The 26,965-nt window shown below is 42.5% G+C and overlaps 1 protein-coding gene across 4 annotated transcripts in view; it reads left to right on the top strand.

Moving 5' to 3' along the window:
• Positions 1–26,965, top strand: part of ZNF608 (zinc finger protein 608) — a gene marked incomplete at its 3' end in the record, with an annotated part of 103,159 nt that overhangs the window by 39,142 nt on the left and 37,052 nt on the right. For all 4 annotated transcript variants that reach the window (XM_081131853.1, XM_081131851.1, XM_081131854.1 and 1 more), the window contains one exon: positions 7,665–7,920. In XM_081131853.1, coding sequence (XP_080987979.1) covers positions 7,665–7,920 — 256 coding nt within the window. The remainder of the gene's footprint in view (positions 1–7,664; positions 7,921–26,965) is intronic.

Genomic DNA, 26,965 nt, shown 5'->3' on the forward strand with positions numbered 1-26,965 from the left:
CTCCAACCGTGGCACTTTCGTGTGGAACGCTGCACACAATTGAGGGCCTTCTAGGGGAGAATTTGGTTTGGCTTCAAAACAGCCAATAAACTGAAGACACTGAGTGGAGTAGCTTCATCAAACTCTGTCTTTACATACTCAGTACCCTTTCTTGTGCTGTGAAAAACTGTCACTGTTAGAGGATGATGTTAAAAATAGTCACTGCTGTGTAGAGTATATTTTACACCTGCACTTGGCCCGTCTGGGCCTCAGCTTTGTGACCTGCACTGTAGGGCCACTGCTGGAGCGATACACTAACAGTGAGTGAGCTCCCTCGGCCGCCTGCCCAAGCAGCACCGCAGGGCCCCCGGGTTGGCCTTCCATGATTTCGGGGTGGCTGGAGTCCCGGCTGGAAATGGAAGCATTTGTCTCGGACCCACTGGCCTTGAGGCCAGAGCCCCCGTCCATCCCCAGGCTGAGCTCTACCAGGTCAAAAGGCTAAGCCTTTAAAAGCACTTGAGCAGCTAAACCTTTCTGCTTTTTATTTAAGGCAGTCTCTGGTCTTCACACCTGGGGATGAGAAAATGAAAATAACAGCGTAATTCCCAGTCATCGTCCATAGTTGTCGCTTTTAGAATTGGATGACGTAAAACAGTCACAACAAAACAAACCTGAGCTTGGGTTTCAGTGAGGCTTGTAAGCGAGGCTTCGGAAGGGATTGCAGTATTTGCTTGGACGCTTGAGATGCACGGTTCTGAACTATGCACACAGGTGTGCGTAGCTTCTAAAGTACAGAAAAGGGTCAAAAACTTACGTTGGGAGGAAGGTTTCTTTCCAACCTGTGTTCTGTTTTACATTTAGAAGAGTTTGCTTTTGCTGTGCATCAGTGTGGGTTCAAATTCTGGCTCGGCCCTGGCCCTAAATGACCTTTTAAAGTTACTTTCCTATTTCTCATCTGTAAGGTACTTTCCTGGCAATCTTGTGAAGATTGAATGAAAGAGTGCACAGCATAACCTAACCCCTCCTGTGGTACATGTGTTGAACAGTAGCTGCCGATGTTGGTACTATTTTTATAAGAAAGCCCCATGCACTTTGAACTCAGAGGGGTTTGGCCTTGAATTTCAGCTCCTTCGATAAGTTGCACGTTATCTGAGATTTTTAGTTTCTGTCTCTATAAAATGGGATGTTGTGAGAGTTAGAAGACATAGGAAATCTGTGGGGCCTGGTGCACAGTGAACCCTTAGTGAGGATTTGCCTGTGTTGTTTTCAAAGCAAGATGTAGAGCTCACGTCGCTTTGATCATGGTCCTGAAGGGGAAAATCGCCGCTGCATTTAGGAAAGACACAATTAGGAATGACCAATACTGTTGTTTTAGGTTTGGCTTTCAGGGATGGGGAAAAGATCAATGCTTAAGGAAATGGTTTTTTGAGCTTCCCTTGCTTTGCTAATGAGGCGGTGACGTCAGGCAGAAAGGGTGGTTAAAATGCAAAGTGAGAGACTGCGGCAGTGGTCACCTTTAAAGAGCTGTGATTTCCCCTACACGAAGTGCAGTCTCTGTCTAATGCTTTTTAAATCAAAGAGGTGACTGTGGGCAATCTCATAAAACAGCCGAACACGAGGCTATAGAGAAAACGTGAGCATTAAGTAATCAGGCCCCAGCTCGCTCATAGAATGTAAAAATATTGACTGAGCAAAAGAAGACGCCATTCCCGTTCTGGTTGTTGTTGACGATCTGGGAACTCCAGGATTGAAGGGTTAATGATAAAATGAGTGCGGAGATTTGTGGCCACAGATGGAAGAAACCGGGGGCAAGGCCCCATCAGGGTTCAGCCCCGCCCCGGGGTGCCGCGGGGTGCGGCCCGAATCTGTCCTTGAGGCTCTGCCCTCCAGCCTCCTGACTGCCTCCTTGTTGCGTCTGAGCAGAGCAGGAGTGCCCGCTGGCGCATCCCAGCCCGGCCCTGGCGACTCTGCCTCCTCTGCTGTCAGTGTCTGGGTGCTGGAAACCATCACTGGCTGACACCATCACCGCCCGAGTGATGCAGAGCTGCCGCCACCAATAAACACTCCAGCTTTGGAGCCTCCCTGGCTCATCAGCACTCAGGGAGCCCTTGAAATAAGGTGAACAGAGAAAATATTGCCAGAATCTCTCTGCAGATTTCCCCCCCAGCCCTCTGATTACACACACTAAGTGCCGCTATCTGTATAAATAACCTTTTCTTCCCCGCCTCTCTCTGCCCTGCCTGCTCCCCCACTCCCATGCTCTTGGGCTCTCTGGAGTGATAAATAGCCAGGCTACTGCTCAGCGTGCACCAACACCTGGGAATAATCTTGCAAAAATAACAGAGAGAGACTGCCGCGCGTCTGCTCTTGACATTAACTTTCCAAGGTTTGACAGGCTGCCACCACCAGCTGTTAGACTTATGGGTCTTTTTTTTTTTTTCCACTGGAGATGGCTGCTTTTCTGCTTTCCTCTTTTGGGCTGTAATAGGTTACATCAGTGTCCCATCAAGATGACAGAAAAGAGCTTTGACAAAGGAACCATTGCTGAAACCAGCCAATTCTCTATTCTGATCTTTCATTCCAGTTATTAGTGTTATTTGACTGCTAACTCCCCACTGATTTCTTAATGGAATATCTGATTATGACTATTTTAGGCCGTCCTCCCCAGAAAGGTATTTATAACTGCCTCTCTTGAATTGCCTTTGAATGTAGCAAAGCCTAGCATTTGGCCTTGTAGGACCAAACACCTATTGATTACCTTTTAGTTCAGGTCTCAAGTATATTTGTAATAATAATAGTAATATTGACAACAGCAGTAGCTTTTCTTTTATTACAGCTGCCGTGTACCTGGCCCTGAGCTAACATTGTCTGGATGATCTCATGTAGTAGTCATGTTAGCCAGGTGTTATTTCCATTTTACAGATGAAGCCACTGAGTCTCACACAGATCAGGTGACTTGCACAAGGTTCTGTAACTAAAGGTACAGCTGGGTTCTAGCTCTAGAGACTGACACTGCAGCATACTCACTACATGTTGCTGTTTGCCCTCAGGCCACCATGGACAGCCCCTTGGGTGCTTGTCTGCAGTTACAGCTGTGATTTTGCTGTATTTGTATAGTTTTATTTGATTAGTTCCATGGTTTTGCCCATTCTTGTTTTGCTAGCAGGCTGCATAGTGCCTGGCACACAGCAGGTGTGTGGAAATTACTTGTTGGGTGGATATGTGGTCGAGTTTAGGTGAGAAAAAGGAGACTTTGTGGGGAGCCATGTATGATAAAGGGGTACAGGGGAGATCAGTGGGCGGGGATTTTGAAGTGTAGGGCTCATCTGACCAGCTGCCAGATGCCAGTGTGTGAAAGGAGTATTTCCCTAGCCTGAGCCTCTCAGGGTTAAGCCCTTTTTCTTATACATTTAACATACTTTAACTGCACTTAACCATGCATTTGGAGGGGATTATAGATTTATGTTAAACGTAGTAGGATATAAAAAGGAGCTTTGTAAATTTGTGCGAAGGGTTAGGGAACTGTAATATCAGACCAGGGACTTTTTTTCTTTTTCTTTTCTAAGCCATTGTTTACTGAGTTGAGCACTATACTGAACCTTCACTCTGCATGAATTATCTCATTGAGTCTTCACTGTGACCCTATGTGGGTAATGTTATTCTTACTCCTATTTCTTAGACCCAGAATAGCCAGGTAACTTGCTCCCACACAGCAGGAATGGAAAGGTCAGGGCTTGAACCCAGCACATCCTGAGATCCACCCCTACCAAGTCCAAGCGCATGCCGCCTCCTCACCTGAGGAAGTCCCTGTGGGGAAGGGGACTGCAGCAGGGAGAAATGGGGAAGTCAGGGAAGGGAGGAAGAAAGCAAAACACAGTTGGCCTTAAAATAGCACGATTCTCCCAAAAGCTCTCAGAGTAAGAGAAAATGACGACAAATTGTGATTAGCAGATTATTTTATCAAATTGTTATGTAAAAGGTTTCTTTAAATTCCATTTTGCAGAGATTATTACTGTACTTAGAATCAAGAATTTCTGTTTTGATACTTCTAAGTTAACCATATGTTACAGTTTATCTGTTGCTACCCTCTGCCTTAACTTCATTAGTTGAAGAAATTATGGTTCAGTGTAGGGGGATCAGTGACCTGAAACATTAGGGTGCAGTGGAGTTGATCTTCTGTATAAGGCAAAAATAACTCTTAAAAACCCTCTAAAATCCTGCTTTACATATGGTATGTGTGGTTTGGTGTTAGACGCCGTGAGATACACTGGAGAACTGAAACCTTTTGGGGGGGGAACATCTCCCACCAGGGGCGTTCACAGGCAGAAGGAGTTGGCCACACTCTGGATTATTCGCCCCCTCTTTTGTCTCCGAGTGTCTTTTGAACCCTTACTGTAAAGTTTCTGTTTGTAGGAAGCTGCTCTTTCGTGTTCACCTGGGCTGCCACTAGAGACAACTTATTGCCCTGTACAAATAGGGGCCACATTTTCCTCTAGAATCAGTAAGTTGAGCTGCGTGACCTACCGAAAACATTTTGTGATTGTCTCGGGGGAAAGTGGAAGAGCACAGCTCAGCTGCCGGTGCCTTGCCCGGTCACTTAGGCCAAAGGGAGGCTCAGTCCTGTCAGCTGATGCCATGAGGAATGGTACATTATTCAATTATTATGTTAAGAGATTGTAGAAATTCAGACATTTTCCTAGTTTTTTGTGTTGGAATGTTTTTAAAAGTAGCGTACCTACCAAATAAAGCACTTCTGGGATGGTTTTTAATTCCCTACCTCCTCTCCCTCTGGTGGCCTCTGGGGATGAGGGACCCCCAGTGGACCATGTGGGTGGTCTCTGCCCTTCACTCCAGCTCCTGAAATCCCAGTGGATCCCTGCCTATGAGAATGGCAGTTTTGAGCTACTGTGAGGAAGCCAGTGCAGTGTTTGGAAAAACTAAGGAGAAATTCACTTGTATAACAAAGAGTCATCTTTAAAACTCTGTTACCTATTGAGGTTTTCTATCAAGTTTAAGGGTTTTAGACTATTAATCACATTGGGGGACTGTTTAGGATTAAGTTCATATTTATAGTCAAGCTCTCTGAACCTTAGCTTTCTCATTTTGCAACATGTGGGGACAGGGCTCCGATGTCCCCTCTGTAAATGCCATCAACTAAACTTTTTCATTGCATTTGGATTGTGTTAATGGAAATAAACACAGTTAACTTGCTAGTTAGGCCCAGGACACGGCGGCCTCTCCCCTCAAGCCATCTAGATTCTTAAGGAGTTTGCTCTTTGGGATTACACACATATCCCAAATGGTGGGTGAGTGTACCTGAGGATCTGTGTGCAAATATATTCATAAGCAGAGTGATATGGAAGTGAGGATTTAGTCTAGAAATTCTGTTGTGAGAGGATTTGTCATCAATATTAGAAGGCCAAGAACACATTTTCCAGTTGAGGAAAATGGGCTTCCATGAGGTTAAATGATTCTTCAAAGTCACAAGCTTAATTAGTGTGTCAGGTTGTGGCCCAAATCCTATTGGCAACATAGTCCTGTCCCTGTAACTTCTGTTGTACATTGTCCCGTTGTGTCCTGATCAGAGAAGTGATGCTCTCTCAGACTCTTCACCTCTTTTGTTTTATTTCATTTTCTTGTTCGTCCAATTGAAGCTCTGTTTGTTTCTCTTGGAATTAATGTAGGCTGTCGATCAAGTGATAAAAGAATAGTTTGAGAATATTGTTCTACTTTGTCTCTTCAGTTTATATATGTAGCATTAAATTAAAGTCAATTTACAGCTAACTATACAAATTTAGAGGTTGTTGGGAAACATGCAAAACAAAAAAAGGGCAATAGCTGGTTTTTAATTTTTCTTGGTTTAAAAAACAAAATTCTAGAAAGCTATTCCAATCACACACAATCGTTTAGTTGTAGTAAAGACTACAAGGTAGCATTGGTTCCCCTCACCCTTAAATTTCCTCCCTCAGAAAGTCTTTCTTCATTTGTCAGTTCAGTTTTAAAATAGGAACTATCAGTGTGAACTTTGAACCACATTAAGCTGCATTTACACGAAAGCATAAATCACTAGATCTGGGGCTTGGGGCTGTTAAGTGCTTTTCTTTCTTGGGCTCTGTAATCAAGAATGAAGAACAATAAAAAGCATGGAGCAAAAGAAGTTTTATGGCAGCTTTGAGAGCAGGAAATTAAGTTTCTTTAACATGCAGTTGGATGAAGGGCTGTTCTATTGCATCTTGGATCACTCAGGCAAGTGAACGTCAGTTTATCATTTTAGTGAAATGCAAACTGTAGAAATAGGTCCTACAGTTATATGAACAAGGAGCCCACACAGATGACTGCTTCAGCTGTTTAACTTCCTCATGTGACTTATCTTGAAATGCACTCTTGCATTTTTTAAAAAAACAACAAAGACTTATATAATATTACGTCTGCAGTCAAGTGTCAATTTCTTACAAAGGTTAACTGGGAATGTATGTACAACAGACAAAGCTGGCATTTTACCAGAACAACTTTCTGTGTGTCTTGTTATACATACAGTTTGCTAGCCCAGCTGATAAAACATGCAAGGTGTTGGTCCTTAGATGTAGAGGGTATCTATGTGCAACATGAGGACCTAGGGGATCTGGAGTCCTGGAGCAGACATGCTTTTACATTTGGCTTTTTCACATCTGATAACCTGTCAGCAGGGCCAAAACTATTGTAGAGCAGTCACAATAGTTGTTAAAATGGGTTGAATGAATGAATCAGTTTGTTGGTGACCTACCTATTTAGTATGCACATAGCCTTTGGTTTCATTTTGGCCAGACTACTAAACTTTTTGAGGTAAAGAACTCCTTTGCTGCTCTTCTCAGGATAGGGGTGCAAAGGGGTCCTGGCACCACAAGATCCCATGCTGGCTGTTGATTTCATTTCCTGGATTTAGAGACAGGGCTGCTGAGTCTTGGTTGAACTCATCAGGGATCTATCTTTACACATTCAGCCACTAAGGGACTTATGCATTGCAGAAACTCAAATTCTGTCAACGTTGGACACATTCATTTATTTCTCCATTTATGTGAATTCTGCTGAACTTTGCAGTAGAACACTTAATTAGGAGTTGATGCTTAATAAAAACATGCTAATAATATCCACTTTATGTGTTTCAGTGTGTATATAATCAAGTTTATATATTTTATATATTCAACAGAGTAAGTTAATATATTTTAGTAGTGATTTTAATTCATTATGGTTTATAAAGTACCTTGAAAACAATTTTAGTCCATTTCCTATGCTTAGATGTCCAATGAGGCATATATGGTGTTTATTGGAGTTTCTCCTTTGAAAAATACTGTAGTTTTGAAAACAAGATTTTATTACAAGTGGTAAATAGCCCTAATTTTGCAAAGCATATTTTATTCCTGTCTGCTGAGGCTAAAGTTTGTCTTTTGGTGAATTTAGAAGGACATTAAAGGCCTGGCTATAATTCAGGAAGCTAGAGCTCCAATATTTGCTTTCTTTGGCATGAAAGAATAAAATGCTCATTTCTATTCTGCTTTATATTTTGGCACCATTAAAACGCTCAAAGTGTATTACAATTGCAAATGGAATTTGGAATGGTGATGTATTCTAGAAGTGATGTAAACAGATTGCATTAAAAAGAACTTGCGGAAAGCAGCACCACTGCAGTAAGCCTGTCTGTCTTTCAGGTTGACCCCCTGTTTACAGTGCCAGCACCACCGCCTCCGATTTCCAGCAGTCTCACGCCTCAGATTCTACCCTCCTACTTTTCCCCAGCTTCATCCAATATTGCAGCACCGGTTGAGCAGCTTTTGGTTCGGACTCGTTCTGTGGGTGTCAATACCTGTGAAGTTGGAGTAGTGACAGAGCCCGAGTGTCTTGGGCCCTGTGAACCTGGGACCAGTGTGAATTTGGAAGGGATCGTGTGGCACGAAACAGAAGAAGGTAAATACAATTTACTTTTATATATTTCCTTTTGCCCTTCTCCCTGTGATGTGTGTATGTCCACCTGCAAGGGGAATTTGCTTTGTGGTATTCAGAGAGGAAAGAAAAGTGGTTTTTATGCTCTTTGGATTTTTGTTGAAATAACTGTTTGCCTTTTTGTTCATGACGGCTTTTACTTTCAGAATGAATCAGGTGTCCCTAAAAGTGGTTTTTCACTTTAAGTGCTAAAATGAAGGCCTGTGAGAAGCAGGGTGGAAATTAGAAAGTGACGTAGATCTCAAGTTCCTTTTCTTCTTGATGTGCTAACTGCTCTGTATGTCTTGACGTGGTGTTTTTGTATGTTTCTGAACTGAGCTAGGGTTCTTGTGTTTAGCAAGGTCCATCACCATAATGTGGCTCTGGCTGGTTGGTGCTCAAGCTAATGAAGCCAAGGTCAAAGGCTTAAGCCCCAGCTGAGCCAGTCAGTTCTCTTCTATGGCCGGGTGGAGACCATAGCACCTTCTCTACCCCTTAAGTCAGCAGGCCGTCTGGCAAGTGCAGTCCGTTAGTTACAAGAGAAGCAAGGTACAAGAGAAATGGATCAAGATTAATCTATCATTGCTATTGGAAATATAGATCAGGCCATAATGATAGTGGATTCAGATCATGGTTGGCCACTCCTGTAGTACATGATCATCAAGTACACTGTGTTTCAGATGGCCAGTGTCATTGATAGAGGCCAACAGATAATTGAAAACTAAAGGAGAGAGCTGGATTGCTCCTTAGGGGAAGGGTAGAATAGAAAAGGTGAGGAAGAAGCATGCCCCAGGGTATCCCAGGAGAACAAAGGAAAAGGAATGACACTGGGGAAGCTTTTCCCCTCTAAGCTAGACAGGTCAAGGGTGAAGGAGATGACTGTTGTCAGTATCATGGCCTTGGGGAGAGGAGAGAGGACAAGGGTGAGGGTAAGAAGAAGGGTCTGAGACTCAAAGTCATTGTTTAGGTTCCTCCACAACAAGGTGAAAAATTGAGGGCTGAATCTTAAAGGGGAGAAAATAAAATACATGCAGAAGAGGCTGAGTGGATGGGAAAGGGGACTATATTAGGAGTAATTGTTGGGAAAGAAAGAGTTAAGAACAGTGACAAACAAGAATGAGAGAATATAAATAAAGAATGAAAATCAGGTGACAGATGTAAACATCATTAAGGCAGAAAATAGTTTAAGCTGTTTAAAGATAGAAAAACAAATTCTTAGAAAAATCTTTGAGTTCTACATATTACATTAAGTATATTCTTATAGGATATATTTCATAATTAGATAAAAAATTTGTAGATAGTGTCAATAGGAAAAATAAAAGTTTAATTTTATAAGAAGGAACCAGAGAAAGGGAATGAAAGCAGTAGATTTGGGGAGCTCTCTGGTTTGCTCAAATGGAAGTGATAGTTAAAATTTACTTTAGAAATTTTGGGGGCTTGGGGTGCTCCTCCCTCTTTGTCCTTTTAACTTGGAAGCCATTGAAACCAGCACTATGCAACCACATGGGAGGGACTGATACAAGAGGGGCGGCTATTGAAGTTTTCCCAGCTCTCTTGCCTGTTGAGACACTGTCCAGTGCGAGGGTTTCCAGGTGGGGCTCAAGCTTCTCTCTCATGGCCTTTCTGTGGATTGTGTGAACAGTTTGCCTTCCCTTAGATTTTCCCTAGAACAGAAGTGATGTCCAATGGCTTCAAAATGGTATCTTGGAGCGAAATGTATACAAAAGGACTTAAGACTTAATAAGGTCAAAGTTAATTAGTTTAAGTGCCGATTTTCAGGAACAGAAAAAGATTTGGAAAGAGTAAGGGTTATAAATTTCTGAAAACTTGAAAATAAGATTTTTTTGTACTTGGATAATTCACTCATTAGAGATGAAGCATTGTCTTCCATTTCTTAGCTGTGACTTAGCACGGGTCGTTATTTTATTTATTCCAGAGTGGGCTTGGCTTGAGTTCCTGGGTGGTAGACGTTATAAAATTAGCCACAAACTTTCTGGAGCCAGCTGTAAGGCTTGGGTTATTTTCCACTTTGCTTAGAAGTCTGCTGGGTTTTGACTTTTAACCTTAGCCTCTAATAAAAGATGGGATTGTTTAGGAAAAAAAATCTGTGTTTAAAAACTTGATGAAGTTGATGTAGAATTCCGATCCTTTGCGTGTGAGCTTGAAGGGCTTTACGGTATTATTATTCATCATTATTATTGTTGTTATTTGGGAGTGATATATATAAAGCCTCTCCATTTTCACCCTCTTCTCTGAAAAATCAGCCTCCTGAGTCCCGTGTGCCTGCTTTCATGTGCTGTGGTCCATCCCTCCCTGCGGTGTCTCGTACATTCCCCCGCAGACTGATAGCTATGGAAGCTGTCCGCGCGCAGTGATGGAGCCGTGGGCTGCTCCGGCCTCTATTTTAACTGCCTCACATTTTCCAGGATTTGGAATGTGTGGCTGTTTACTGTGGTGACAAGAGGAGCTGGAGCTGCTAATAGAGTCATTCTTGCTGAATAAACTAAACTCCTGACCTCCAGAGAAGTTAAGAACTCTGCTCAGTAAAGGCCTGGGCCCGAAGGTGTGTGTTTAGTGTGCAACCACTGTCAAGAGCATTCCATTTGCATTTTTTTCTCAGTACAGTATGTTTAAGGCTCTTGCACCAATTTAAAAATTAAACCCACTTGACTGGTAATGTTTCCCTTTTGGGAAAGACAAAGAAGGAAACTGAGCAAACACCTTTGGAGAGCTAGCTAGAAGAGCTGGATTTGGGGAGCAGCGGAGGGGGAAGTTAGCCCCAGCAGTTTTCTAGCTGCGCTTTCATGAACAAAGAGCGAGCCCGGCAGTTCTAAAACTGCCAGTAGCCTTTGACTAATATCCTGTAGATTGAGTTGAATAAAATCTCTTTCCTGGTGTTTTCATTTTGAGGGTATTGTATAACTGGTAGTGTTTTTCACAAACTTAATTTATGTGCATTCACGCGTGTGTGAAGGTTGAGTGTGTGTGTGTGTATGTGTGTGTGTGTTTCAAGATCCTAGAAATCTGAGGCTCACCTATCTGCAGTCTTCGGGGGAACATTGAGTGTTCCTGTGGATGGAGATGGGGCACAGCAAGACTGGAATACGAAATCCCCACTAAATACCTAATTGCTTCTTGTGCTCTGCCTTCCTCATTTGAGGAGGCTACTTTTAGTTACAGACTTTCCCCTTAGTGGCCTTGCCAGTGCATGAAGTCTGGTTGCCTGAGAACCAAACTGTGCTCAGGAATAAAGTGTTCCAGAGAAGTTTCCTCTGGAAGTAATTAGTGGGTTTCAGATCATGCTTAATAGGAGAGAAAACTATTACTGCATTTGGCTGTTTAGTTATTCTACTCTGATCTTTCTGCTTTAAGGTGCATGCATAGGAGCAATGATGTATTGTACGAGATTATTCACAGATGTTGGAAAGAATTTCCTTAGAATTTCATTCCTGACATTTGGGACACACATGCCTATGTATAGTTATTTGTTTGAAAATTTGCTCTTTTTTGGGGTGGGGAATAAAACAAAACAGGCCAAACATGGTGTATACTGCAATGTGTGTAAACACATATGTGTTGAATTTGGCTTTTTAGCTCTTGTGAATGTATTTTCCTTTTGATTTTTATTGAATCGTGTTTCTTATTGGGCTGTTTTTGTTTTTGTTTTTTTTTGTCCTACCGAGAACATACTTGGTTTGGCGGTGCCCGTGGTTCATCGTTAAGGCTGTCGTTTAGCAGGGCTCTGTGCCACTCTGTCATCCCTGTCCCCACTCTCTTATTGGTTAAGCAAAGCCACTGAAGAAAAGGAAGTGAGAGAAAGAAAATTGGTGTTTGCCTGTGACAACCTTTTAAACATCTGTAGATTACGGGACAGTGGTTCTCAGCTCTGTGCCTGTGAATCACCTGGCAAGCTTTTAAAACAGACTGATGCCCAGGCACCACTTCATGCATTTGCTGGGCCTGGGTTGGAGACCTGACATTGGTGTGCTTTCTCACAGCTCCCCGGGGGTTCTGATGTACAGACAAGGTTGAGAACCACTGTCTCAGGGGAAAGAGGGGATGTTCTGGTCCTTTGCAAGCTGCTTGACCATTTCCCTTTAAGGAAGTTACCTGTGTTATTGCCTCATTTTCTTGGGTATGCAGTGGACAGAGACACCTGTCCTACTTTCTCACAGGGTAGATACTGCCTGTCAAGATGCTGTTGTATGGCAGGTGAGCATGGTTTAATCACAGTGCTGATGAGAAAGGAGGGTCCAGCTTTGATCCTGACCTCCACAGATGTTTTGGGGGCTTAATGAACAGCTAATTGGTAACACTCTTCCTAATGTATCACTATGGTCAGGTGGACCTTACTGTTTGCTTCTCCAGTGAGTGGGACACAGTAGCTTCGTTTCTGTGTGGTCTCTGCTGAATTATTTTTGAAATAGTTCAAAAACCCAGAGTACTGAAGTAGTTAATGAGGTAGCAATTAAAGGATTGTATTTAGAGTATCACTGGGGGTTTTCAGAGGAGACAAACTTGTGATACTAAGTACGGCTTTTTTAAAATATACCTTTATTGATTTCAGAGAGAGGAAAGGAGGGGGGGGGGAGAGAGAGATAGAAACATCAGTGATGAGAGAGTCATTGATCGGCTGCAGCCCGCAACCCAGGCATGTGCCCTGACAGGAATCGAACCCGATCGCCTGGATCCTAGGTCGACTCTCAACCTCTGAGCCACGCCCAGCCGGGCCTAAGTACGGTTTTTTGAGAAGAACAATGCTTGTTTCTATGAGGTCCTTCACCTGGTGTTCTGTGTGTTTTCCAAGGAAAGAAAAGTGATCTTGGGAATTAATGTGTTGAAGGTAATTACCTGGTAAAGTAAATGATACTCTTTAAACCACCAGAGATGTTCTTAAATTCTTCTGCTCCTCCTGTACCTCAAAGTCATAAAGAGAATAAGTGTTTAAATGTGCAGTATAAGGGGTTTCAGGCTAATTCATTAACTGGCAAATGACTCTGTGTAATTAATGATGGATCTAACATATGCTATTGTTATTCCTGTTCTGCAGTGTTTACTTACCAGTCTTATTACTGACACCAGAACTTTCCTTTTTAAACTTTGATTTGAGGAGAGATTAAATATTAATCCAGGCTTACCTGGTATTTTTAGTAACTGAGCATAGAGTTGTTGCAAGACTTAACGAAGTGAAATGTTACTATTTACTGAGGTGTTTCCCAGTGACTCACAAAAGGGGAGTAAGATGCCCACTTTTGCTTCTGCGTTTCATTACCTGCCATGCCAGTGATGACTGTAACTGGGCAGTGATGGCGAATGTGAAGGTGGCAGTGGCTGTCGCTCGCTGTTGGTACTGTGATAGATGGGGAGGAACCAGCCTCCGCGTATGAGTGGCAGGTGAGCATGTTTCTTAGTCACTGCTCATGAGAAGAAAGGGAGCAGCCTTGATCCTCAGCGTTAACTCCATGGAGGTTTTGAGGGGCTGGGATCACCAATAGTTAGTGCCACTCTGCGTTGGCCGTGAGCCTTGTCCTCAGCCGACTGGGTGGTTGCCAGTGAGAATGTGGATGTTTTCTGAGGTTTATTGCCACTGGTGGCAGAGCAACTCAAAGGTGCACCTTCCAAACTGCACAAGGGCTGCCCACTTTCACGTGCAAAAGGCAACCCACATGGAAAATCAGAGCCGTGTATTTGTTGACCATGTACCGTCTTTGTTACCTCTGATCATTCTGTGTACAGTGGTTGAAAAAGTCTTTTTTAAATAAAAATAAAATTGGTTTAGGATATATGTTCTAAATACATGTAAAACTTATATATCATTTAAGTATTTTCTTTTATAAGCTTACTGAAACTGATGCTACTAGCTTCATAGAAAAATCAGAAAGTAGAGCTGGAGGATGGGCATTCACACAGCGGGCACGCCACAAAGGCTTGTCAGATAGGAGGCAGTGCGGAGGGACGCAGGGAAGGCTTGTCTGTGCCATTGCCCTGGTCTTGTGACTCTCAGGCCTGCCTGTTTTATGCTTTCCTGGTGAGGTCACGTGGCCAATGTTTGGCTATGATGAGTGATTCATTGTATGTTCTGCTGGAGAACAGGGACAGTCACTTCACCTCTTGTCAATTTGAAAAATAAGCTGCTATTAGGTAGGATTCAGCTTAATGTTTTTAGACCAAACATTTGTTCCATTGTGTCATTTGTGTGTATATTTTGGCGGTGACATTAGGTGTTAAGTATTGAAGCAGTAAGCTTTAAACTCATGATGTAAAGGCGTTTTGTTACCCCTTTGGGTTGGTTGATATTGTAGCTAAATGTACTCTTATGTGTGAATACAGAATGTAAGACATTTAAAACCAGACTTTTCTTTGGATTTAGGTATACTAAAAGATTTAAGGAGTTGTCTCATTAGATTAGTGTGTGTGGTATTGTCCTGTCTCCTTGTTTTATCTTTTCCCTGTAAAGGAATTGGTTAGAAAATCTTGAAAGAGTTGTAATATACTTTGACTTTGAACTGAAGATATAATTTCTAATTAGGAAATGCAGATGATCTTATTATTATTTTTTTTGCAACGAATAGCTGTTGGCTTACCTGGGCATTTGATTAAAGTAGTTCATCGACTTTTTAAAAATACGATTTTTATAGCAGATTTATCGAGATACAGTTCACATAACATATAACCCACCCATTTAAAGTGTACAGTTCAGTGGTTTCTTAATGTATTCAGAGTTAGGCAGCCATCACCACAATTAATTTTAGAACATTTTCATTACCCCAGAAGAAACCCTGTACCATTAGCAGTCGCCACCACGTGCTCCACCCCGCATTGCATTGGTTTTTACATCTTTACCCTTACTTGACTCTTCACTTTTTTATGTATAAACATGTATATTTCAAGAGAAAGGGTTGATTTGTTGAGCACTTTCTCTGTGGCGTAGTAACTGGAGTTTTTATTTTTAAGTACTGACTGATAGGAAATTCTTCACAGTTCTAGCGTCTGATTTTGGCAGGAGTAATTGAATCAGCTTCAGCTGGTTGATGTATACAAACCCTCCCCTCAGCCTGCTCTGCTGTAAGCTTCCTAAGTGCACAAATCCCATCTGCTTTGTTCGCTTTTGGATCCCCAGCACCTGGCACAGAGTTAAGGGCGCCATACATATTTGTTGAATGTTGAATAAATTCATGGAACAAAGTGATTATGGTTTTGTACCTGTTTAAGTTTGAGTAGGGTAGCTCTCTAGTGAGGAATATGTTACTTTTAAATTAAGTTTGGCCTAGACAATCTGGAAAAGAAATCTACTTTGTCATTGATTTTTTTTTTTTTTAAAGCCATTATAAAATATGATTTATTATATTTCAGCTTCCAACCTTGCTATTATTAGCCCAACATCCACAAAAAAAGGAGACACAAAATATTTGGTATGCTTTTTTATTTCTTCGGTCATTTACATCTTCAATATGGTTTTTATTTGCTGACTATAAAACGAATACATGGTCATTTTGGGGGTGAAAAAACCCAAGTGGGAAGAAAAAACCCATCTATAGTCTCATTGAATAGGCAGCCACTTTAATTCGTTAGTTTACTTCTTTCTCTGCTTTTTCAATATGCATTTTTTAAAAATGTAGTTGAGGTCATTTGGTAGATACCCTTTTAAATATTGCTTTCTCTTTTAATGTTAACATTAAAACATAAAAACATTTTTGATGTTTAAAACACTTTCTCAGATGCATTTTTCACTAATATTTCATGGAATGGACACACAAAATTTAATTGAAAATCCTTTATTGATGGATATTTACATTGCCTTCAACTTCTTAGGTGCACATAAGCACTACATAGTATGTCTTTGTGCATGAAGCTTGTGTAGTGTTTTATGAATTTGCTATTATTATGCTAGGGCCAGTTTTTAAGAAAGAGAATTGCTGAGTCAGAGGACACACATTTTTAACGCACTGGGGCACACACCGCTTAACTGCTCTCCCAAAAGGCTGTGCCAGTTTCCACTGCCCTGGGTGAGAATGCCCTTCTCACTTTCGCTTCCCAACTTGGGACTCACTGACATTTTGATGACAAAAGAGATGAGGTTGTAAGTTAGATGCACAGCTTGCAATGCCTGTAGCGAGGGTGTTACCCTAGATAGAGAGGGAATGAGACTTCCCTTGTGTAAAAGTCAGAATGGTTCAGCCAGAGGAAGCAAGTGTGTAAGCGATGTTCCCAAGAGAGCACGTGCTGGGGCTCTGCCCTGGTGGCGGCCTTTGCTCTGGTTTAGATTCCACTTCTGCTTGTGTCTAGAATGACATTTTATAGCTTTCTCCTCAAGTGTAAGAAGTTAAAAGAAAATTTTAGCCCTGGCCTGTGTGGCTCAGTTGGTTGTGGTCATCTCGTCACGAAAGGTTGCTGGTTCGATTCCTGGTCAAGGATACATGCCTGGGCTGTGGGCTTGATCCCCGGTAGGGGGCATGCAGGAGGCAGCCGATGATGTTAGGCTCTCACATCGATGTTTCTTTCTCAAAATCAATAAATTATTCTTTTTTAAAAAAAAGAAACTTTTAGAGATGAGGAATTCAAATACCCAGGGGAAGACATTTGTCTGTCAAGCATCCGTTCTGAACTGGGAGGGAATCTAAGACACTGCTCCTGTCTCTGCAACCATCTTTCCTTTGGCTTCTGTTCCCTGGAATGAGGATGGATGAAGGACAGGACCTTTACAGAAAACCTTTGTGCCTCATGATCTGTTGATATATACGATTTGTCACTTAATGTATTCAGATAGCTTGCAGCCTCTTCCCTAGCACACCCCGCCCTGCATTGACTTCCCCACCTCCGAATTCATTTCCTCCCGTGGCCTCCTCCCCAGGCCTCTTCTGGGTGTGGTTGCCTCAGGAGGAGCGATCCAGGTAGTTTTTAAGGTAACATCTACCAAGCATTCCCATACGCACCCTTCCCAGCCCTTATGTTCTCAAGTAAGATTGGCTGATATTTCCCTGGCAAAAGGAAAATAAGCTCTAAAATGGAAGACGGTGTATCATAGGTTGCAAAAAGCCATTCTCGGCGAAGAAAGTTGGGGGAATTAGGCTCATGGGCACGATTGCAGAGTATCTGGCAAAGTCTGATGTAACAGTCGGGAGACCCAAGAGGGGTCGGATAAAGAGTGATGTGTGAGGTAGGCAAGACCCTCATTGCTCACTTGATCATTAATTGCTTATAACTGAATATAGTAAATGGAGCAATTATATACACACCACACCCATATATATTTATTTCATAATTAAGCCTTCTGGCTCATATGTTTATTTGAGACACTTCCACGATATTTCAGTCCTTGGGTGCTAGAAATGTGGTGTGTTTCCTTTACATGACACATTTGGTATGTCTGAACAATTAAATGCTTTGCCTGGGAAACTTTACATTGCTCTGCCAACACCATCTAATTAGCATCTTCTCATTTATGTGAGAGATTCCTATAACCAGCCCTATTCTCTGACGGAGAAACTGAAGTGCTCTAAATAAAATGACTCTGTCCTTTCTGGATTTTGGTTTTCACCTAAAATGATCAGCCTTTCCTATTTTTAAGCCTGTGTTTCTTTATGTATGTGTATGTGTGTATAATATAACTGATTTTTAAAAATATGCTAAAAGGCAAATAAACATTGGCTTGTCAGTTTGAGGTTTTGACTGAAATGTGGGAACTTAATTTGGCTTAGACAGTGAAATGTTTTTTAAACTTAATACTCACCAAATATTTTTACAAAAATACCCCAAATGTTGTTCTCGACTACGTATTTCACAACGAGAGAAAAAGTGGCCAGCTACTCATGTCCCGCGCCTCCGAGGCGGTGCCCCAGGTTCTCCTGGCCTGCCGGGCAGCTGGGGGCTGCCAGCTCTTCAGGGATCACACGTGCGTCTGCACAGTTTGTATGTTGTCATGTAGATGTCTCCTCCATACCCACGTTGATAGACAACTTTGGAAGTAAGTCAAGTTGAAAGAGCTGACGGAGAACAGTTCATGTGTCTGATTCCGCTTGAGTAGCAGCTCAGGCCGGCTTGTGCAAGAGAACCGGCAAGGACCGCTCTCCCCCGCCTCCCTGGGCTTCGGGAGCAGACCCAGCAGCTTTCAGGCTATGAAAGGCCAGCCAGTTCCAGGCGGTGCTCACAGGGAGCTGCTTCTTTCCAGCACCTTGAGCGTACGCACATAAAATTATTTCTTGTCTAAACAAACATGTAGGGGGTGGATACTGGAAAGACAGAGAAACCATAATTGGGGTTGGGGCATTGGCTTGGCACGCTCTGAACCTGGAATGAGCTGGCCGAGGTAAGTGAGCATGTGAGAGGCGCTTTGAGTCCAGCCAGCCTTTGCCTACTCAAGGGCAGGCAGATTCGGAGGCCAGGGACTGGAGCTGTGACAGTCTTCTTTGCGAAGCACCAGGGCCATATTGAACCTGCCTCTTCTGCAGCACCTCTGCTTGGTAGGGGGACTGAAAGGCATTATCCTATGCACAGGGAGTTCTAAAAAAATGTCAAGTTCTAAGTTGATAGTGGGGACAAGTGACTCGGTGGATTAGGGGAACGGCAGGTCAGTTTTCAGAGGAGCGGGATGCCGTGAGGTACTTAAACTCATTGACTGCACGTTCATCTTTAGTGGTTTGGAGGGTGAGCATTAACCACAAAGTCCTCAGCCAGTTGCTAGAGAACCTCTGAAGTGTACATCCACTAGGACATCTCACTCTATATTTGGCTTTTGAATTTAATATCTTCTTAAAATAAACATCATCATTCATCTCAGTCTTCCTGAGCTCTCAGTTCCTTGCAGCAGCACATTTCCAAGTGCCGAATTTCAACAAAGCATGACATGTGCTGAGTGTGACTGGTAAGTATTTGAGACTGTGGTTAGCATCACCAACCTCATATTCTCAGAGCAAGGAAAATGAAGCATGGGGAATTTATGACTCGGGTGGAAATCAAGGCAGAGTCTAAAACAATCAGATGCCACCAAATTCTTGTAGCTTCAGTGATGGCTTGGAAGGGATCTAGTTGTCTTGTCCACATTTCCTCACCTCAGAGTTTCAGAAGAGGGTAGGCTGGACCACACTGGGCTTCTCCTCTGAGGAGTCACTCAGGCTTGCCAGCTAACCCAAATCCCCTGGGGTTTGGGTGCTGGCTCCTTGATAAGCAGCCCCACCCTTGCTCCCCACCCCAGATTTGACTTCCACCCTGACACTGTGATCCACAGAGTCAGAGTTTACACTGTACTTTACCCAAGGGAGGTGCAGATACTTAGCCAAGGGCATGCACCCTTAACCTGTGTGCATTTACTCAGTGTAAATCGTTTGCATGTTTTGGAAATTAGAAATAGTAGTCCGATGTTTGCAGAGGACTGTTAGGGCACTGTCAGGGAGCCTAAATTTGTGGTGTTCTTTTACTCCACAGATTCTTGCTGCTTCAACTTGTTATGGTTCAGTGTTTGGTGTCATTGACCCATTAATTTCACTCTGATCATTAATGAAAAGTGAAAAGGGATAGCAAGAGTGCCAGGCCAGTCGATAAGCATAATGATTGATTAGAACCCAAATGAAAACAATAAAATCGTTGAAGGCAGCCAGAGGCTCTCCTACTGCACATGAACTTTTTGTGTTTTGGTTACTTGAATAGTGGAAAGTATCTCAAATGACAGTACCTGACTGAAAAAGCTCATGGGAAGTTATGCACCTTTATAATCCCCCATGATAGCTAAGCAAAAAAAGCATTTTATATTTCATGCAAAGTACTGTGTGTATTAAGGTATTGTAGAGGGGCATGATTACATACATCAAGAAGTGCTTATAATATTCTTATTAAAAATTCTCCTTTTGGCTACAATGTTCTGATATCTATCCATCGAGCAGATTAAAAAAAAAAATTATTGTTACGGATCCTCAAGATTTCTTGGTATTCTGGTTGTGACTGCTACTAGACAAACTTTTTGAGAAAATAAATGTGACTACACCATGAGAAAAACCAAATTAAAGCAAAATTATGTGATTACTATAATTTTGTGATTACTGTCGTGTATTGGTCTTAAGAGAAGAAAAAAGGGAGATTGATTTGAAAAAAAAGGAAAACTCTGTGACTGTTAAACTTCTGCTGGGAACCGCCACTTCCCATCACTTTCATTTGTTCTAAAAATATGTGTATATAATGACCTAGTTCTTTTAGCGTCTTCTGATTGCTTCCTTTGCTTCTGCTGACATTATCCCTTGTTCACTGTGGAAGGTAATGCATTTTACATAAGCCGAATAATATGTTGTAGCTCAGAAAGGCCTTTGGGCTGTGGGGAAGTTTGATAAAGAACCAGGGAAAACAAGCACTCCAGGAAAAACACTAGACTACGTGTCAAGAGAACCAGGCTGTCGTTGGCTGGCCTCACTATCACGTTGTGTTTTCTTGGCTTTGGGCCTCATTTTCCCCATGTGTAAAATGGGGCAGTGGTTTGGAATACATAATCTCTTGAAAGTACCTGCAGTTTTGGGGAGCAAAGGTATACAAAGACTCATAGAGTGTTCTTGCCAGAATCATTTCAGACTTAAAAGGATTTTGAATAAAATTCTTAGCAAACAGTCAGCCTTCATGGCGTTCCCCTTTATATCACCTGCTGGGTTAGTGCCATGTCCTGTTGAACAGCAGGTAGGCATGACCTGAGTCTCCAAAAAATGCATCAATTTCTGGAACTCTTTGTTTACTCAGATCACTTAATGACCTAGAAGCAGTCGTGCAGGTGAGGCAGAGTCTGATCTGAGCAGGCTGACATTTATTTTATGGTCTGATACACTCCACGGAAGAAGGAGCACCCTGAAGACATTATCTGATGGGATTCCTAAAATGTAGAATCATAACAATTTCATTAGCAGATTTTCAAACCCTTGGTCCAAAATGCCTGCACAAACCCCACTGACTTCTAGGGCTACTGTTTCTACCTTGTATTAAGACTCATTGTTCACATAATATTATTAACCAATGTCACCCCAATAAATCTAATTTGAAAAGACTCATGAAGATTTCTTAAAATGCCCCAAAGACGATTGTGAAATAGAGAATTAATTGGATGCACAAGAGTTAACATACAAGTGTAGTTTAATTTCCTTTTTAACTTTGATTCAGGTTATACATGTGTACAGTTTAAGAAGCCACAGAGTTCTACGGTTTCTAACAAAAATCAGTAGTTGTTATTCTACCTTTCCCTTCTCCCAGTTCCTACTCCCAGAGGCAACTAACTTCTTTAAACTCTTTTAGCTGGTATTTTTCTCTGTATCTTGAAAGCACCTGTTTATATGGCTGTTTCTTGGTGTCCTTTTTCAGTTTTAGGTATTTTATATTAACTTGTTATTATGGAAGATGGTTTTTTAGCTCTCTTACTCCCTTCTCCAACACTTGTATTTTACTGCCTCTCATTCTCCCAGTGTGGTTAGGAGTTGTCTGTTGCTGTGTAATGAATTACTCCAAAACATAGTCCCTTAAAAACAACAAACATTATCTCATTGTTTCTGTGGGTCAAGATTCTGAGAACAGCTTAACTGGGTGCTTCTGACTTGAGTTGTCCTATGAGGTTGTAGTCAATCTATGGGCCTGGTGCACAGTTAGCTGAGGATTTGACTAGAGGATTCACGTTGATGTTTGCTTAGCATGGTTGTTCTCAGGCTTTAATTCCTCACGGGCTGTTGGACTGAGGATCTTAATCCCTTGCAGTGCCACATGAGCCTGTTCATAGGGCTGCTCATGACCTATTTGCTTCCCCAGCAAGATCCAAGAGAGAGCAAGCTCAAGGCACTCCAGAGTCTTGGTATATAACTTAATGTGAGAAATGACAGTCCATCACCTCTGCATGTATTCTATTCATTAGAAGGAAGTGTAGCCCAAGCTCAAGGTGGGGAGGGCCTCATGCAAGTGTGTGAGTACCAAGAGGCAGGGGCCATTAGGGACCAGCTTAGAGGCTGCCTACCACAAGTAATTTTTAGTTCAACCAGTATTCAGTGTTTCCGTTTTGACTATATTGTTCGTATGGAAAATAATACAATAATTAATAAATGAGAATACAAGACTCAACTGCGTTTTACGGACTAACAACTGTAAACCTACTCTTTCCCTCCTCCCCCCCCCCCCCCGTATTATTCACAGCACAGCCATGTGCCTTTCCTTTCTCATTCAACTTTCTTCCTTTGCTTAGTGTTCTATGCACCCATCACTATTTGAGCATAAACTGTCATGCCAGGAATATAAATTGCTTCTTGGTTTGTTGAAACACATCAAGCAATCTATAGATTTTATCTTTTGAAGTAGTCTCTGTGGAGTCTTCTGATCTGCTCCAGTCTGGACTGATAGCTCAGGCCGTATGCTGAGCTGTAAAAATCTGAGCTCTCTCTCATACGCCATCCTGAGGATTCCAGTTCCCTCTTATGTTAAACACCCCGGTTCCTGGATCTGTGTACTCATCTCTCTTGTTTTTGTTCCGTCATTTTGGCGAATCTCATCTTCTAATAGCTTCTATGAAAGGGTTCATGGGAAGTAAAATTTTTGAAATCTTGTATGTTTGAACATATTTGCCTTCTACTGTCACGCTTGATTGATAAAATGGAAAGATGCAAGAATTGGTTAAAGTCATTTTCTCTTGGATTTTTGAAGACTTTCCTCCATTGCCTTGACAAGTCCAACGCCATCCTGATTTGAGATCTTGTGTTCAGTACCTATTTGTTACCCCATCTCCCAAGCCTTCATCTTTCCTTTGTCCCCAGCATTCAGACATTTCCCATTGACATCTTTTGGCATGAGTCTTTTTAAATCATTTGTGCTGAGCTTGGTCCTCTCACTGGAAACTCAGGCCCTATAGTGTTTGAAATTTTGTAGATGCATTTCTTTGGAGAGAATGCAACATCTGTTTCCATGTTCTCTTTTTTTTGGAGCTCCTTTTATTTAGAAGTTGAATCTCTTATATCAATCTCTACTTTTCTGATCTTTGCTCTACTTTTTCAAGTCTCTGGTTTATAGATTTTTATTTTCTGATGTGGAAAGAGTTTCTCAACTGTATCACTCAGTTCTTTCATTGGAAAATATCTGTTCTCATATAGTTTTCATTTCTGAAAGCTCTTTTTGTCATTGGAATTGTTTCCTTTAAAACTTTATTCTATTTTCATGAATACAGTGTCTCATTTCCCTAAGGATATTAATTTTTTCTTTCCTCCTCCCTGCTTTCCTCTTTACCTCCCTCTTTACCTTTCTTTTTCTCTTAGCATTGTCTCTAAGTCCTCTAAGTTACTTTTCTAGTTTGTATGTTTGTTTGGCCTCTGTGGTGTAGGAGACCATCCTCAAGTGCCAGGTGATGGACCCTTGGCTGTCGACATCAGAGTGAGATGCTGGTTTGAAGTTCCACGTGCTTGGGTGGATCTTTTAATGGTATGGGGTGATCTGGGTGGATTATTTCTCTTGGTGGTTCCCCAGCTGGGCATTTCCATATGCCTTTTCTCTTGCTGTGATCGGTTTCCCCAGAAAAGCCTTCTCTACTTTCCGGGCCACCAACTTTTTGGTGCCAATTTCAGGGGAAAAAATGGGTTAAGGTTTCACTCTCCATTGTATAAAAAAAGTAATCTTCTTGGTTTTTTAGTTAACCATAATATCCTCAATATGAGGGAACTCTTAAAGAGCCTAAGTGTCTTTGTTGAGACACTTCTCGGTAGCTACCATGTATTTCATGACCTGGATTTGAGGTAATTTCAGCTAATTTGGAATGTGCCATCACAATGATCACCTTCCTTCTCTGGAGAGATCAAGTCATTTCATTTATTATTGTCATAGCTTACATAGCTTACTTGGCCTGTGTTTTTCCAAATGTGGCTTTAGTTATGCTTGTTTTATCAGACTGTAAGTTTGGGAATTTAAAACAGTGGCATATAAATGAAACAACAAACTGCTTTTTTTGGTTTGGCTTTTGTTGGTTACCTAAACAAAAGAAATTTAATGGAATGGACAGACTCCCCTAATCCCAGCTCTACCTGCTTCTGGACATGGATAGCTCCTGTCCAGATCATTATTTTGGGTTTCACCTCTGTTTCTTTTTATCTTTAGTTAGTAATATGAGTGGTTCAACAAGCTGGTTTTGCACAAATTCCTTTCATTGTAGCAAAACTCTCATCCACATGGTTGTTGACCCACCTTTTAGCACCTGCATTTCTAAGAGGGAATTTGAGACAGGTCTTCCTTCTGCTAAAGACAGAAGCATTGAAGACACCTCATTAAAGCCAAGGTTCCTTACCCTTGTTCTGTGGTAGCGTCAGGCCTCCAGGCAGGGTGTATCAGGAAGCACTCTGCTCACTTAACCAAAGCACATGCAATTACAGTTGACCCTTGAACAATGCCAGGGTTAGGGACGGGACCCCCAGGCATAATTTATGCAGGCCCTAAGCACACATGGATTAACAACTGCTGATCTAAAATACTGTTTTTGATCCAAAGTTGGTTGAATCCGTGGATGCAAAACTGGGGGAAACAGGGCCAACTGTATTTTTATTGAAAAATCTGCCTATAAGTAGACCCACACGGTTCAAACCTGCATTGTTCAAGGGTCAACTGTACTTGTATTTTCAAGTTTTTCTTCTCAGCCTAGAAAGGTGCTTTTTCCTTTAGCTCACCTCCTTTATTATAATAAAGGGTGCTTACCTTCCTTATTGGGTTTAAAGGCTGTAAAAGATGATCGTAAATAATCACACTGATATCTTATGCTGAAGCATTCTCATCTGTCTGATTCATGCATGTATCCCCAGTGACAAGCACTTGGGCAGCTACCACTAAAGAAGTGTTGTCTGAATGAATGAATGAATGTCAATGGTGAAGAGAAAGGAGGTCAAGTTAGCTCGTGACTTTAAAACCACTGTTCCTCCTCCTGTCTGTCTCCCCCTTGTTGCTCAAGTCTGTGTTGGCGCTCAGGGGGAGCTCGCTGGGTGGATTTCATGCAGTTCTGTCAGTCGAATCAATAAGGTGACAGGCAGTAAGCTGAGGGAAATGTTTTTATATCCTTATAAGTGTTATCTGTGAGGGGCACAGTTTGTAATGCTGGAGTGAAAAGGAGCCTCCTTTCAGATGGCCAACTTGATGCAGGCAAAGCTGCTAATTTGTTTTCGGCTTCAAGGAGATTTAGAGCCTTGGCCTCCCTGGCAGTAGCTCACAGTGGGATTGTTTTCCTGCTCCTTCATCTAAGCCTCCTGCTCGTCACTAGCAAAGGCTGGATGTTTACAGAACTGGCAGCACCAGGTTCTTCTTTTGCAGACAGGCACGGAGATTTGTTGCCAGGGACTTTTTCTGACTAAATGATGTGCTCTTGGGAAAACACACCGATCCTTTTTCATATCTGAGGGCAACCGCAGAACCTCCCTTGGGAAGGCAAGCTAGAGTTCAGTCACTTACCTGCCGGGAAGGGAGGCGTCAGAGCGAAAGTTCTTGCCTTGCTCGCCTGGGCAGAGCTGTCACAGCCCTGCCTGAGGTAGACAGTGTACAAAGGAAACACGCGTGGCAGCCAGAGTGCAGCCTCAGAAAGTGCCAGTCAGACCCAAACCTTTGGCAGGTCGTACCCCGGGCTTTCCTGCCAGTTCGAGATATGGACATGAGAACTGAAACGACAGCCCGCTGCGGGGGGGTGGCGGTGCCAAGATGTCCTTACCGGCCTCCGGTTAAGCCCCGAGTGGCCTGTTTAGACTGCGTTTACAGGAACCCACCGGGGGCACGTCTAAGGGGACTGCAGAAAAAGAAACTCGAGCAGGTGTCATGCTTGTGCACTCTCGGTCAGCACTTTCATTATTATGTAGATTCCCATCGCGCATTAGATTCATTTTAGTCTTTCACAGTTCGCTGAGATTTGTCCCAGAGTGGAGGCGTTTGGATTCCGAGAGCTGAAGATTTCAGATTTCCTGGTAATGCCTGGATCTACGTTCTAGGAATCGCTTCATTGCCAGCTTTCCTCTTTTTTGGCAATGGAAACTGCATGAATAATGCCTTCTTTGAAGCTCTGAGGCACACAATCAGCTAAGAACTCGAATTGAACTTTACAAGCTGAAGGGGCTGACTTATGGGCAGCATTTGAACAAACTTCTAGTCACCATAATTTAGTAAGGATTAGCTGCCAAAAGCCAGGGAAGGCTTTATTTGATCCATTTACGAATTAAGAGCCTGCACTAAATTAATTACCATATATTGGGGCTAATAAAATCTAGCAGGATGAGAGCGCCTTTGGGTCCCTCGTAGAGGGGAATCGGGACAGAGCCTCTTCCTGGTGGCCGAGCGTTTCCTGGCCCCGGGCCTTCCTCAGCGCCGGAGAAAGATGGTGTTCACGCTCCGTGTCCATCGAAGAGGCATTTGCCCCAGCTTTTGGCTCAGTAACTGCTGGAAGGCTCTGCTTTATTGATCATAATAAGCTGTTCAGTCTTATTAAAGTTGCATCATGGAGTCTGGTTTTTAGGAGCCCTATTGAGAATTAGTTGCAGAAGAAGTGATTTGCTTGTATTTTCCGGCAGTTAACAGGCCAAGCAGATGGGAGAGCAGGCCTGAAATAGTTGGGCTGGCTGCCTGCCACTGTTCTGTGAGTTTTGATTTGCACGGGTATGTAATAGTTTTCTTTTTCCCTTTTTGGGAAGTTCTTCTCTAGGAACCTGGGGAAAATGGATTCTTGGTTTCCTGTAAAATGCACCCGTGTAAGCGGATGGGCCGCAGCGGGCCTCGGAGACGCTGCGCTGTGTCAGTGAGGTCAGGGCACCACGGGCTCCGCGCTCTGTCACAGCGGAGGTACCGGCTCCAGGGTGCCATGGCTTTCAGGGGAAACGGCTTTCATTCCAATTTGCCTTGTGTTTTGAGGTGGTTTCCTTTCCTTCAGCTGTGTTCACCAACATACTGGATAAATGGAAGTAAGAGTGTTAAACTCATGCTTTTAAAAAAGCATTTTGATACGAATGTGAAACATGCCAGAACAGCTTTTGGGTGAAGACCTGCATTCTCCTTAAGTCAGTTTTAAAGACTTGATGTTAAA

Source organism: Miniopterus schreibersii (assembly GCF_964146895.1).
Source record: "Miniopterus schreibersii genome assembly, chromosome: 3".
Lineage (NCBI taxonomy): Eukaryota > Metazoa > Chordata > Mammalia > Chiroptera > Miniopteridae > Miniopterus > Miniopterus schreibersii.